The sequence below is a fragment of the Haemaphysalis longicornis genome, unplaced genomic scaffold (genome assembly GCF_048455015.1).
Source record: "Haemaphysalis longicornis isolate Haplotype H1 unplaced genomic scaffold, Haemaphysalis longicornis Haplotype H1 scaffold_6, whole genome shotgun sequence".
Taxonomy (NCBI): Eukaryota; Metazoa; Arthropoda; class Arachnida; order Ixodida; family Ixodidae; genus Haemaphysalis; species Haemaphysalis longicornis.
In genome coordinates this window covers 52001830-52015579 of record NW_027526407.1, presented here as the reverse complement: position 1 = coordinate 52015579, position 13750 = coordinate 52001830, and the positions used below count along the sequence as shown (strand labels likewise).

The following is a 13750-nucleotide window of genomic DNA, read 5'->3' as shown; positions in this document are numbered from 1 at the left end:
CCATTTCTGTGTGCTTTGCCTGAATGCGTACTCTGTTTGTTTTTCGAAGCCTCCCCCCTATGTAATACCCTCCTGAGGGCCTTTAGGGGTATTGTAAATAAATAAATAAATAAATAAATAAATAAATAAATAAATAAATAAATAAAAGGTCCCCCATTCTCTATAGTGTATACATTAGATTAATTACGGAATCGAACGAAGGAAAAGTAATGAAGTGCAGTGCGCTAACGTATTTTAATTTCCGTACGGTGATTATTGCTGTGTACTCTCTAAGCGCGTCTTCGAGTACTACACGAAAAAGCTGCTTGCACGTCAGAGCGCCAAGACTGGAGGCAAAACAATGATTTGTGGCAATGTGCTGAGGCATTTGCATAGATATCGAAATACCGCGGCCGCGATAACACTTATACAGGTGTTATCTTAATTGGGCTGTGAGTACATACATATGCCGCAGATAAAACGAGCTAAGAATGCGTGTATGCTGAGCCCTCACGGAAAAACAAAAGCAGGGTTTAAAAAAAAACGAAGTATCGTTTGCATGCAGATGGCCGGACAAGGAGACACCAGAGCTGCCGAACGCGTACCTGTCACGCCGCCTGCAATTTGAAGCGGAGTTGGCTAGGCTTGGAGGGCGGGTGAAGAAGGGTTCTGGAGAATGGGGTTTCCCCTTCACGCATGCGTGGTAGATTCCCGACGCGCCGCGACATGGAGCGCCCCCAATCGGCCGTGGAAGACGGCGCGTCAATGTGCCTACCCAGTAGTACCCACCATTCACAGAGGAGCGGCAGACATTGGAAGGGGCACCTCTCCCGCACCCAAGCGCAACGCAGTGATTTCCGCTGACACGGCTAACGAAGGCAAGTGAGCTGGCCTTAATTATCTGGGCAGTAGTTCCCGGAAGAGAACAATTCACCATTAATAGGTCGTGCACTGACAGCCGCAGTAACTGAAAATAACGAAGTATCTTATCAAATCCAGCGTGCTTTCACCGGCATAAAAGGTTTAAGAGAGGCGTAGGTTTGTTAGCTAGGCGTTACGTTGTTAGGCCTAACTTTGTGAAGCCCTGTCAATTAATAACTTGGGCGCTTGAAATCAACTTGCGTTGGCTTCTTTTCCAACGGTTCATGACCTCTCGGAGTTATGTTTTAGGTGCGGAGTACCTTAGGACCTCACAATGTCCGTCTGCGTCCGTGCGCATAGCATTTACAATCTCAAAAAATCACACAGGCACCGGCATGATTCGAGCCTGCGTCTGGTAGACCAGACAGAGTTAGTGTCAGTCGTCTAACCCATTGGGCTGCGACCGTGTGTTGGTACCCGAGAGACTTAATTCCTCGCCTGTAACGGGGCGGAGTACCTCAGGACCTCCCAATGTCCGTCCGCGTCCATCCGTGCGCACACCACCATCAAGCGAAAATCAAGCGAAATTCGATTTGAACCGTGAGTTGCAGTTTCATTTAGGGAATGATCAAGGTGCAACTAACGGCTCAAATCGAATGACGGTCGGGGATGTCACTCGGGGTGCAAGTTAAAGGCATTTCGAGTCCCGGTACTGTGCACCCTCGCCATCATCCACGGAGTGGAGGTGCTGCCATTTTTTAACAAGAAAAGGCTAGTATTTGGTAACTGTCGGGTTTTAGGGTTAACATTACAGTAGCTTTCATTTTGAGGGTAAGGAAATTTGTCGAAATGCCCGCAGCTCATCAATTTGACGTGTAATTCGTTGTATTGGTTTCAGTGCACTGGGGTAGCCTTGCTTCTTTTCGTTTTCTTGAGAAATAAATGGGAGACATGGTGTTTCAATGCTGGTACGAATACTGTTTCACACATAGATATTCATTTAACAAATTAAGCAGGCTTCCATTTGTTATTGCATATATCGTGAGTTGACAGTGGAGCCCTTCCACAATTTTTTTTTGCATTATAAGCTTGCTGGGTCGTGTCGCGGTTAAATTGCGCGCGAACATTGCACTTTATGGCCCATTGAAAATCAACGGCATGCGCTAGCCTAAATTCCCGATGAAAAATTGCAGTGTTCGCCTGCGTGCCAGCTAGATTTATTGAGTTAAATTGCCACTCATATCCTGAAAACAAGGTATTTCGAAACTACGTAACTTCCGCCAAATACTTTACAGGTTCACTAAAAAAAATCGAGTGACCAATACAACATCTTTGCAAAGTTCGTGTGAGGTCACGTAATATATACGAAAACAGAAGAATGTAAAGTTGAGAATAATTTTAACGTAATGACATTTCGTAAAACCAAAAACGAGCTGAAAGCAGATAAAATGGCTAAAGAATTCTTTTTTACGGGAGGACGGATGATTTTGTAATACTTTTAGTGGGCTTAAATACTTTGCAGGATACTTACACTTTAGAGGGTGTTTGCACACGAAAATACATGAAAACAGAGTATTACAAGCAGAAAGAAAGTTCCACGTTTCTCAAATAAAATTTTGCAGTTATAACGCAAGGCCTCTAGAGAGGGACAAGCTCTATCTGCAACGAGTATACTCGGCGTCCTTGGACAGCTGTTGACTGTCTTGTAGAGTATAGCAGTACTGTACTTGATGCTGTCCTGTCCTGCTCAAATTTGCTGAATCGCTACCGGGAAAGGTGTACAGTAGAATCTCGATAAACGAAATCGCTTAAACGGAATTGCCGCTTAAACGGAACAGTTGCCTAGAATTTGGTTGGTTTTGTATTCAGATAACGTAAAAAAACTCTCGGTAATCGGAACTAAAATTTCTGCATCACCGTGTGAACGGAACCAGAAATGGAACTTCTTGTGAAATCCACTGGCATGAGAATCAGCTTTTTACGCGGTTCCGGCTGTTTCGTTCTTGTTTTTTTTTTTCTTCTTCATCCATCTTTTTTAGCCTTTTTGGCCTCGTAAGCCTCGTCTCGTAAGTGGTTAGCCGTGTTAGCGCAACGAATGCAACATCGCAGTTCTTGTTCCAGTAGTTCGGTCTCGATTCTAGACGCCGAGGCTACAGGGCTCACCTCCTGTCGCCTCGTTCGTGCCATCGTTGTGCTATTCGTCGATCATTACCACGTTGCCGTCTTCTAAATTCGGTGGCTCGTAAGCACTCGCGACGTTGAGGCCTCTAGCCTCCGTGAAGATGCAGTTGCAAGGACTCAAACAAAAATAATTGACGCATTTTGTAGTGCACAGCGACTCATTGTTGCCAAATCAACTTTGTGAATGCTGTGCCTACGCTTCTTGCAGTTTTCTTGCTTTCTGAAAACTATCAGCTACAGTCACTTTCTAGTGGTTAGAGTTCCATGAAATGCCCTTAGAAGTGTGTACGCACATAAATTTGCACCTTAGAACATCTCTCTCAGTAAACGGAACTCCTGTTAAACGGAACTAATTTTTTTGGTCCCTTGAAGTTCCGTTTATCGAGAGTCTACTGTACTTGGATAGTTGTCCAGCACCGTTTTCATGGCGTGAAAGATCATGGCAAAATAAAAAAAAATCCTCCGGCCAAGAAACAACAAACCGCCTCTCTGATTGCCTGGTTTGCCTGAGACCATATTGAAACCACAGTCTGCAGGTTACCGTCTAACTCTCTTTTCCCCTCTCTGGGAGACTATTATCAACTCCATTGTCCTTATAAACAATGGAGCTCCCAAGCCTTGCGCTCACAGCTGTCAACTGAAGCAGCACTTGGACTGTAAGAGCAGGCTCGGCTATTGCCAGGCAGTGCGACATACGACAGAAAATATCGGTTGATACCAGCAGCTTTGATATTTCTATGAATGTCATGTCGAACTGCGGCGAGCTGATTTATGATGCTTGCTTGGGCTTGCAGGGGCGAGAAGTGTTTGGAGGGCTGCTAATATCCCCCCAGACTGCAAAATTACTGCTGAAACAGGGTGAGAAACTGCAACGGGGAACTCGGCGATAACGGGATGACGAACACGACGCTCGCTGACCTGGTGGTGGTCGTGGTTTGCGGGAAAGGAAAAGGAAAGGAAGTGCATGGGGGATATTTTTGAGCTCTGCAGGGAGCTCGTGCACCCGCATAAAACCCAGTTCGGGGGAAGGAAAGTAGAGGGGGAGTGAAAGGGTAAAGTAGATTCACTGAGCTGCATTACGGTGGATTTGGGCAGCGTATAACAAGGAGGTTCCGTTGGCTGTTGGAAGCGACCTTATCCTAAAGCGACTGACGACTAGACTTCATGCCTGTTATGGAAGGAGGCGGTCCATGCTTTCAAACAGCAGACGACTTATCTCGCTGAGACTAAAACTACTTGGTGCTTGGTGACTGGGGTACCACTATCCTCGGGGTTGCTGGGAAATCCTACACTGTACTGCCTGAGCAGAAGAGAGTGAGGGAACAATGTGCAGTGTGCAGTGGCGTATTCTCAGCTGTTCACCATTCGCTGCTTAGAAGATGACTTATGCACGTGAAGGTCGGGTTGGAATGAATCTGTATATCGGTCGCGTCTGCTCCGTTTTGACAGAACCAGTACTTAAAGGGACCCTACAACACTTTCGATAAACGCTTTCACTCTTTACTTCGCGTCTGGAACCACTGCGAAAGCTATAGTTATCGCCAGCACGGAGCGGCACTGCGTGATTTGCTCGTCGCACCAGATACGCCTTCCGTTTCTGCTTTGTTTTCGTGGCTTTATTTTTTAACTTGCTATCGAATGCGTTCTTACCGGAACTGAAGGAAAATCGGCTAATAGCCGCTACATGGCCGTAATGACGTAATTCGAGTGGTCGAAGAACGTCAAGACCGGGAAAGAGAGACTAATCTTTTGAGTGAGTTTACGAGTTATCTGATGGGCATAGAGCAACAATTTCTGGCCGAGGTTCCGCAAGCATTGAATAATTCATAACCTGAAAAAGTGTCCCGGGGTCTCTTCAAACGTGCGCACAAAGAGAACTATGCGAGGGGCGCAGTGGTGCAGGGGAATACCTGTTGTGTACGCTGGATGCGATCAGCAACACACGGCCGCTCCAGTAGCTCTACCTCTCCCGCACTTGCGAGCAATACGTTTCGCATGTCCAGGAAGCGCGCTTGGGCTCGGCGCTGTTCAAGCGAATTCATTCCCCCCTCATTCCGTCTGGCGCTCACGGCCAACTCATATTCCATTCTGTAGCGCATATCTCGTGTGAAATACGCTACTCTTTTCCCGGCACACTTGTCGAATAACCCTGGACTCCTCGCTGCCCGGCTCACCGCGCAAGACATAACGATAACAATACCGCCGGTGACTGTCCGGTTACTAAAGGCCACAGAAAAGGGCGTGCCCACTCTAAATACGCCTACTTAGGGTCCAGAGTGAGTGGTTTGACGCACGCTCTAGCCGCAGTGACTTATGGTCAGGAAATGCTTTAGGAGAAAGAAACAGAGTAACAAGAAGCTATACAAACGGCCACGAAGGGAGAAAAACGAACATGAGTGGTGAAAAGCAGTGCAAGTGGCAGAGAATACAACGAAGAGGGGCTCCTTCTTAGTCTAAGCAGAGTCCTTCAATGCTTAGACCAGAGTCCTTGTAATGGTAATGCTTAATGGTAACCAGGTAATGCTTAGACCAGAGTCCTTGAAGGACTCTGGTCTAAGCATTACCTCTGTCGTTCCCGTTGCTTTTTCATCAATTCCGAAATAAGAAATATCTTTACTACCGCGATAGGAAATACTTTGCAATGTAGAAATTTTTTTCAAAGTTACGCCTCGTAATCATAAGAACTGGATGCAGTGATCGTGCTAATAGCGTACATAATAGCGTACTAAATCGCCTCCATGAAATCACACGCGCACAAACAGGGTTTTCGAAACATCGTTCGTTCGCGCCCAAACGTCACGCATAGATCGCACTCTGGTATGTTTGCCATTTTTCGTTGGAAAATTGGACGAATTGAATATGGCTTAAGCTTCTCTCGCCATAGACAAACCCTCTGTTAAATAATTACAAACAGAAAAAACGAGCATGAAGATATTGATGCATCAAAATAGCCCTATAAACCGGGCGTAAAAGCACAAATAATTAGGCATGATCTTCACGCAATACTTCACGTGAGATGCTCCCATTATTCATATCGCATCGGCTGCACTAGGAAGGCTGTTTTCTCCCAGAAGATGCCTACGATTAGGACGATAAAAAAGGAGAGAAGAGGTGGAGATAGCCTTTATTACATATCAGGAAGACGCTAAGTCAAGTGGGGGAAGTTGGAGTAGAGGGTGGGATATTCGTAGCTTGGGACATCTTGAAAATAAACCGTTCAAGTTGAAGCAATTGGCTCCTTACGAAGGCGGAAGAGGCCACGTGGGGTGAGGAGAGCAGACTCACGGCTCTAAACTGCTCGCGCTATAGACCGCTTTCTAGGGAGTAGTGCGCAATTAAAGTCAGCGTAGAGGGTTCCAGTGTTCGAGGGTCGATGTATGAGGAGGAGGCATTTGGAGGAGGGTTGAAGTTTCTGTAACGCGTAAATTTCGGACAGTGCCAAATTAGGTGCTGGAGATTGGCGGGTGTGAGGGAGGCGCAGAAGGGACATCGAGGCGGCAGGGATGGGGTGTACCATTTACGGAATGTCTCTGGGGTTAAGCTAGCATTTGCAAAATATTTGTTTATAAAAATTTCGGCTGATCTTGGGAGCGGGGGTAGAGCAGATAAAAAGCCGGTTGGAGTGAGGGCCTTGAGGCGGTCTTTTTTGTCTTTTTTGTACCGTAGAATCTGTATGGCTGGCGGTAATGACTCAGGAGGCGGAGTAGCCAAGTCGGGTAGCAGCGGAGGACTGGAGCTTATACACTCCCGTGCATCCGAGTGGGCTGCCTGGTTCCCCGGTGAGGACTCCTCGTGTCCAGGCGACCAGTCGATGCGAAGATGGATGCCGCTAGATTTTAGGATGGAGATCTGATGCAGGATTTTGTTTCCAATGGGATTGGTCGATGTGGCACTTTGTAGTGTATTTAGGGCTTCGAATGAGTCCGTCAGGATGCGTATTTGTGAAGGGACGGAGGAGTGAAAGTCGAGCATGAGGAAGTCGATGGCTTGAATGATGGCATGGAGTTCCGCTTCCAAAATGGTAGCACATGGAATATCAAGGGTTCGTTTGCCTTGGATGGAGGAAAGATCAGGTGATGTCCATGCGGTGCCAACTAGTGGATTAGTTATGCTTGCGTCGGTGTAAATATCAATTTCTTGGGGGCGTCTACTGTTCCGGAGGACGTTGATGCGGGCTGCGCGGACAGGGTGGGCGTTACGCGGGGCGGGATGGGTGGCTGTAGAGTCCGTGACAGAAGGCGGTTCCAGGGAGCCAAAGGCGGTGGGATGTCATTGGGTTGTAACGGCTTAAGATTGTCCCAGGTGATGATGGAGGCACCTTGATGAGTTAATGAGCGTTTATGAAGGGATTGATGTACTTGCTCTTGAATGATATTTTCCAAAGGGGGAAGAGCAACTGCAGCTTGCAGGTTCTCAAGACGAGTATGTTTGGGTAGTCCACTGATGGTGTGAAGGGTGGCTCTGTGCAGATTTTGAAGTATTCTCATGTGCGTTTTATTGAGGTTGTAGGATTGGGCTACGTAAGTTATAGTACCAATGGCGACAGCTTGTGCTAATGTTTGGGTCGCCTTCTGGCTTGCGCCACCCAATTTGTTCGACAGGCGACGTATGGTATGTTGGATTGTCTTCTATTTAGGTTTGAGTTGTAGCCATATTGACAGGCTATTTTTGTGTCCGATTGGGATTCCGAGTAATCGCATGGGTTGGAAACTAGCGGTTATAGGGGTACCGGCGAGAAGAAGAGTTAGAGGATTATAGTGCGGAGGGGGTTTGGGGCCAAATACGGGTAAGAATTCGGTTTTTTCAGGGGCCTATTCGAGACCAAGAGGGGCCAAGGAGCATTCAAGGCTATTTGCTGTGGCTTGGAGTTCGGTTTGCATGTCTTCCGGGCATAAAAAGTCGGCTGATTCAGTCCATATGGTTACGTCATCACCATATATTGTGAAGCGGGCAGCAGAGTCACGCTCGAGATTTCGAGCTACCCTCGCCATGGCGAGGTTAAATAGGATAGGAGAAAGTATGGATCCCTGAGGTACCCCGCGGTCAAGGTAGTATGTGCGAGGAGTCCAGCCTGGGTGAGATCCTTGAATTCGTATTGGACGAGCGTTCAGGAAGTTGCGGATCCAGATTTGAGCCCGGGCGCTTGGGTAGGCATGTGCCAGTTCTTCTAGTATGGCGGATTGGCTTACGCGATCAAAAGCCTTGCGTATGTCCGCTGCTAGTATCAGATCGGGAGGAGAGTGGTTATGATGGGAGCGATTTATCACTCGGCGTAATTTATGATGGGAGCGATTTATCACCCCGCTACAAACATTCTTTTCTCCCGCAGCCATGGACTGACGGGTCGCGTTCCGATATGTAGCGAAACAAGAAACTTTTGACTGATGACTTCACAGGCATTTGTTTAACTCTCCTTAAAACGTCTTTCCCCGAACCTGCACAGTATAAAGAGCGATATACAGGTACTGGTAATGCCACATCGATCACATCCTTGTACAGTTTCTTTCTAGGTACCAGAGCAAGGTATTTGTACGAAAACCTAGCCTTCAGAAACTGAAAAGCCATCATCACCTCCTTCAAGTAGCCTCGTGGGGCGCTTGGTTTTAGTGCACTGGAAGACAACAAAATCTGGCAAATAATTCCTCAAGTTCGTCTGCCCAACTGTTCGTAGAAAAGGGTCTGTCTGGCCTCTCAGGAAATTAACCTGGAGACACCCTGTCTAAGAAATAGGTGAGTGAGTGAGTACCCGAGGGCCAAACGGCTTGCTCACTCGGCTCTGACTGTGGGTTAGGAATCACGCCACCTGATCGACACTGAACACGTGATAGGGCACACGTCGCACCTGCGGGCGCCTAGTTTAGCTGTGCGCGTTCAGTTCGTTCGTTCTGCTTCGTAGATTTGCTTCTCCTTCGCCGTTGTAGCAACAAAGATGGAGTAAAGGTCGTTGCAGCAGCTGCATCGGCTGCAATCGGGTACTTAAACGGTCGCGATGGGCGTGAAGGTTGCGTACAGCGTCGCTGTCTTCAAGACTTACGCGTTAGTGTGAGCTCCCTTCATTTTTAAGGGGCAGAGTTGCGGTCGCCTCCTCTTACGAATGTGCCAACCGCTAATGTCCGAGCTCAAATACCTTGCAGAGCGCCGATCAGGCGAGAGCGGCGGCACCAGACATCTTGCCGCAACCGGAACCTGATTTTTATTCTCTCTGCGCGTGACTCGGAGTGCTCACGCAAGCACCCGCGGTAGATGATGATGATGATGATGATGCCGCTACAACCTTAATGTGGTGACCACGAAGGTAGAAGCTGCTGCGTGCCGGCGCCCGCCATCTGACGCCCCGCGTGCACGCCTTCGAAAGGAATTAGAAAGTTAGGAGTATGGAGGCATATAAACGTTGCGACGATAAAATTGGTATTATTGTTATCGGGACAAAGCAGTCCTTTTAAACCAAACTTGTAGTTTGTTTTCGCGGCCCCTCTTTAATAGCAGGCGGTTTGGAAACCTCGCAAAGTGGGGTGTTTTATGAATTTTTCAGACTTCGCAGTGCGGTCCTGTGAAATGGACAAAAAGACAAACTGAAAACAACCAGAATTTCAACCTTATTTAGTTTATGGAAACTTTGGATCCTATTTCGGGAAATGTGCGACAGCCGATAACAAGAGAAATGCAACTTCACAAGCTCCAATTTCTAATTAAAAGGGAGCTGCGAAAACCGCCGAAAGCAGACTACAAGCCTCTACGTCGCTAAACCTGCCGTATTTTTTTTTTTCACTATTATTTCCAGTACTTGAAAAGAAGAAGATGAACATACGACGATGGAAGGAGAAATGGCCACACCTCGACTTGCTACGAGACTGCACAGCCTCATCGGACAGCTGTTGGCTCTGTGACGACCTGCAAGAGTGGAATGCCGTTCTGGACACCTTCCTTATCGACCTTCATGAACCGCAGCCAGGAAAGATTTGCCTTGCTATCATTCCGGGGTCACCTTCGACGTACAGAAACGACCCTCACGACACAGCCTTCCTGACTGTCTGGTTACTGAGGAAGCATCGTTGTATAGAAACCCTCGAACTATACGAGAGTGGTCCACTTAAGAAAGTAGCTGTTCCTAAGGACGTTGCCCGGTTTGTGACGAATTTGCGTCATGTCTCCATTGAAGGAGGAGCCCCGGCTAATTGGTGTCGTCTTCTCGACGCCATTGGCCCCATATACAGGCTCGAAAGCCTTAGGCTGGTGGGTTTCGATGTGAACTATGCCTTGGCTGCGAAATTGGATGAACTGTTGTCAGCCAATGCGAATTCTGTCAGGAAAGTTCATATTGTTGGCCTCTTCACTGATAGCAGAATCTCAGATGACCTCATGAGGGGCATCTCGAACTGCCGCAACCTAAGGTATTTAGGCGTTTTTTGTGGCTTAGGCCCCCGTGGTCGAGAAGGCCTTGCCCTGTGCCTCCGATTCAACACAACATTGGAGAAATTTTGTCTCAACCACGACCAGGATGTAGAAGAGGCATTCTGCGACTTTATGAGGCCGAACATGACACTCAAGGAACTGACTTACTGGTGTCGATGTGACGGGCGTATTCAGGACGTCTTGAGAGCTGTTGAAAAGGACCACGTTCTGGAACACCTGGCCGTTAAATGTGTACGACTGAATTCTGGCAGTCAACGCGTTATGGAACAAGGGCTGCGGAGTTTGCTCTTAAAGAACAAAAGCCTTAGCTCGCTGGAACTTGAAGGTTGTCACATCTCTGGACAGTTTGGAAAACTGATTGCCGGGGGTCTGCGGGGAAACAAGACACTGGAGCGCCTGGACGTTTCCGCATGTCGCGTGGATTTTCAGGCAGTGCAGTCTTTGTGCGAGGCCCTCACACAAAACACCTGCTCAGTGAAGTTTGGCTCTTTGGAGGCATCGCCTTTGGAGAGGTAAGAAAGCTCTTATGTGACTTCGTACCCGCCGCTTTGTATACGTGTTGTGTCTACATTCCTCTACATTATGTCCACATTATTTTAGACATCATAATGCGCATTATAAGTGTTTTTAAATGCAGGATACATCCATGGCCATGTAGAATTGTAGAATGTAGAAAATTGGCTCATTATGTCTTTAGCAGACCTGCGAGCACTCGCTCGGCGATTGACCTCCTATGAATGACATTCTCGGTGCTTTGCCATTTTTCATTCGAGATGAACGAATTAGCAGGAATTTTTCCCGTTTCTCGAAGGCGGGACGATTCACATGAAAAACGTAACGTTACAAGCAAGCATTATAAAAATGGCTTCCTTTTAAATTCTTTCTATGCGGTAATTGTCGGCGTCAGTTATTTTTTTTTTTCAAAATCTGCCTGTCGAGTTGAAGAATATGGGGTGTCGATAATGATGCAAAAAATTGCTAATCTGCAATAGTCATCGCTGCGTCTTAAAGGCGGTAGTCTTTTTCGGCTCAGTAAATCGAAAATATATGTGTCTGTCTGTCTGTCTGTCTGTCTGTCTGTCTGTCTGTCTGTCTGTCTGTCTGTCTGTCTGCCTGTCTGTCTGCCTGTCTGTTTCTCTGTCTGTCTGTCTGGTCGGTCGGTCGGTCGGTCGGTCGGTCGGTCGGTCGGTCGGTCGGTCAGAGTAGAGTCTGTCTCTAGACAGAGCAGAGTCTGTCTTCGCTGCGTTGTCCCTTCAGGTAGTGGGTGTACGCTCTCCGTCGCCGCTCGGACTGGATAAAACCAGACAAGAGCACTTGCAGATAGTTTTGTATCAAATTGCGCCCTCGAATTTGTGACTTTCTTTTGTCTTTTTCCTCCATTGTAAGTCCACTTCATTCACCGTCTTCAAGCAAGATATTGGCATGCACCTGGAAGTGTTGCTGATTATTTTTGGGAGGACTTCTGATAAGGCAAATTTCTGATAAGACGAGCAAATTATCTTGGTCTCTTAGAGTTCGTCTCAACGGGTGTTCACTGTATCAGCAAGGTTCCAGTATTCTCGGGGGAAACTAAAGAGAGTATTTTTTCTTAAATAAGTGTGATTTTCAATAAGGCATTTTGGGTAGGATTACTAATATTAGATGCGAATAAATTAGACCCCGCTGTCGGAGAGGTGTCGGAGACCCAGCTCTCCGACACCATACACACTGCATACACAATACGAAGGTGACACCTTGGGGGGCGCCCGAAGGGAGCGATTGTCTCCACCACACACCTGGGATCCACCATTGGCTACTGCGCTACGACTCGAGCACATAAAAGTAGGGATCAAGGCAGAGGTTGGCCTTGTACACCTTTGGGGGCGAAGGGAGGGGACAAGAGGTTCGGCTGCTTTAATCACCATTGGATGATGTTGCGTTTGCAGTGCGATCTTGAAGAATGCATCAGTGCAAATCTGCTGTACGTAATGCTGACAGGCGTGCACTTTGCAGGGAGGCTCTGGCCAGAACTCTGAACGAGAACAACTTGTACGGCCGCGTTCAACTGAACTGGACCGACTACGATGCTGAGGGCCTCGCTGCTTCCCTGCTGCTTCAGCCGCCCCAACGCCTCGTCGATTTGGAGCTCAACACTGGGGACCTTTCAGACGCATCGTTTGCGTCTGTGTGCAAGGCCTTGTCTTCGAGCCACCGGGTCAGCAGCCTGAAAGTCCACCTTTCGAGAGTCACGCCCGAATGCGTTGACAGTCTCTGTGAAGCGCTCAAGAAGAATGTAACACTGCAACACGTGAAACTTGTGGAGGGCTTGGGCGTCTCAGGTGGTTCTGCAGTGAGGGTCGCGATGGGTCTCCGCTCTAACTTGTCTGTCTGGCACCTAGAAATGAAATGCATCTCCGTAGGTGCGGTAGAAGCAGAACTCTTGAAATCTCTGGTGTTAGAAAGTCAGCGTCTAAATCTCATAGACCTCTCACTGAAGCTCGCTGAGCTAACCCCGCACTGCATGGACATTCTCTCTCGAGGAATGGTCGAGAACCGGTTCATAAATTCCTTTCATATAAGCTTTGTTCAGCAGGGCGCCGACCAGACAGCATTCAACGACGCTCTCATGCGGAACAGTGTTTGTCTGAACCATGCTGTTCGTTTCGCGCTGAGGCGGAACACGGGGAAGATGTGTGCAGAAGCGTTCGAGCTTTTCGAAGCACAGACATCCCTGGTTGCGCGTGTAGAGTCAGCGGCGGGAATGTCTGAAACAGAAGCAAAAGCTGTCGTTCAGGCGGCAAAGCACTTCATCAGCGACCACTACTTCATCATCAACCAAGTTGTTCGCGACAAGTTGGAATGCCTTCCTGGAGAAGGTACACAAATAGACCAGCTCAACCCTGCCTGTTGGCGTCATATTATGGGGTACCTCAAGGTCGCCGATGTAATTGTGCAGTGATTGTGCACCTTCGCCCGAGTACGTAAACGATATTTTAGTCCTTCAAAGAGTAGCATATCCATTGATTTGAAGGCATTGATCCTTTATGCTTACGCGTGTATCTTGATAATTTACGCTTTTTTGTATCTGTCTAAAAATAAAAGTGTCTTTCAGAAAAGCTTCTATGCCTTGCACAGGATGAGTAATATTTTTGGTACTTTCATCTCGCATATCACAAATCTGAGTGGTAAGATTCAGAAAAGTGGATTAGTAGGGCAAGGAAGCTACTTTTACTGGATGGAAAAGAGAGATGAAGAAGTCGAATAGATTCTTTTGCGTAAGTATTTCCCCGTAGATACTTTCATGGATGGGTGAACGAGAGGCCACGTTACGTGGGTG

The 13750-nt window shown here is 47.6% G+C and overlaps 1 protein-coding gene across 6 annotated transcripts in view; it reads left to right on the top strand.

Annotated features, from left to right (window-relative positions):
• LOC144142660 (uncharacterized) overlaps positions 1-13534 on the top strand; it is a 125547-nt gene extending 112013 nt beyond the window's left edge. For 2 of the 6 annotated variants that reach the window (XM_077674319.1, XM_077674312.1), the window contains 2 exons: positions 9803-10946; positions 12427-13534. In XM_077674319.1, the coding sequence (XP_077530445.1) occupies positions 9820-10946; positions 12427-13372 (2073 nt within the window). In that variant the 5' untranslated portion in view covers positions 9803-9819 and the 3' untranslated portion in view covers positions 13373-13534. Of the gene's footprint in view, positions 1-601; positions 858-3752; positions 3880-6513; positions 6822-9802; positions 10947-12426 lie in introns of those variants that run through there. The other 4 variants (XM_077674313.1, XM_077674315.1, XM_077674316.1 and 1 more) reach the window with 4 other exon arrangements.
• The last annotated feature ends 216 nt before the right edge of the window (positions 13535-13750 follow it).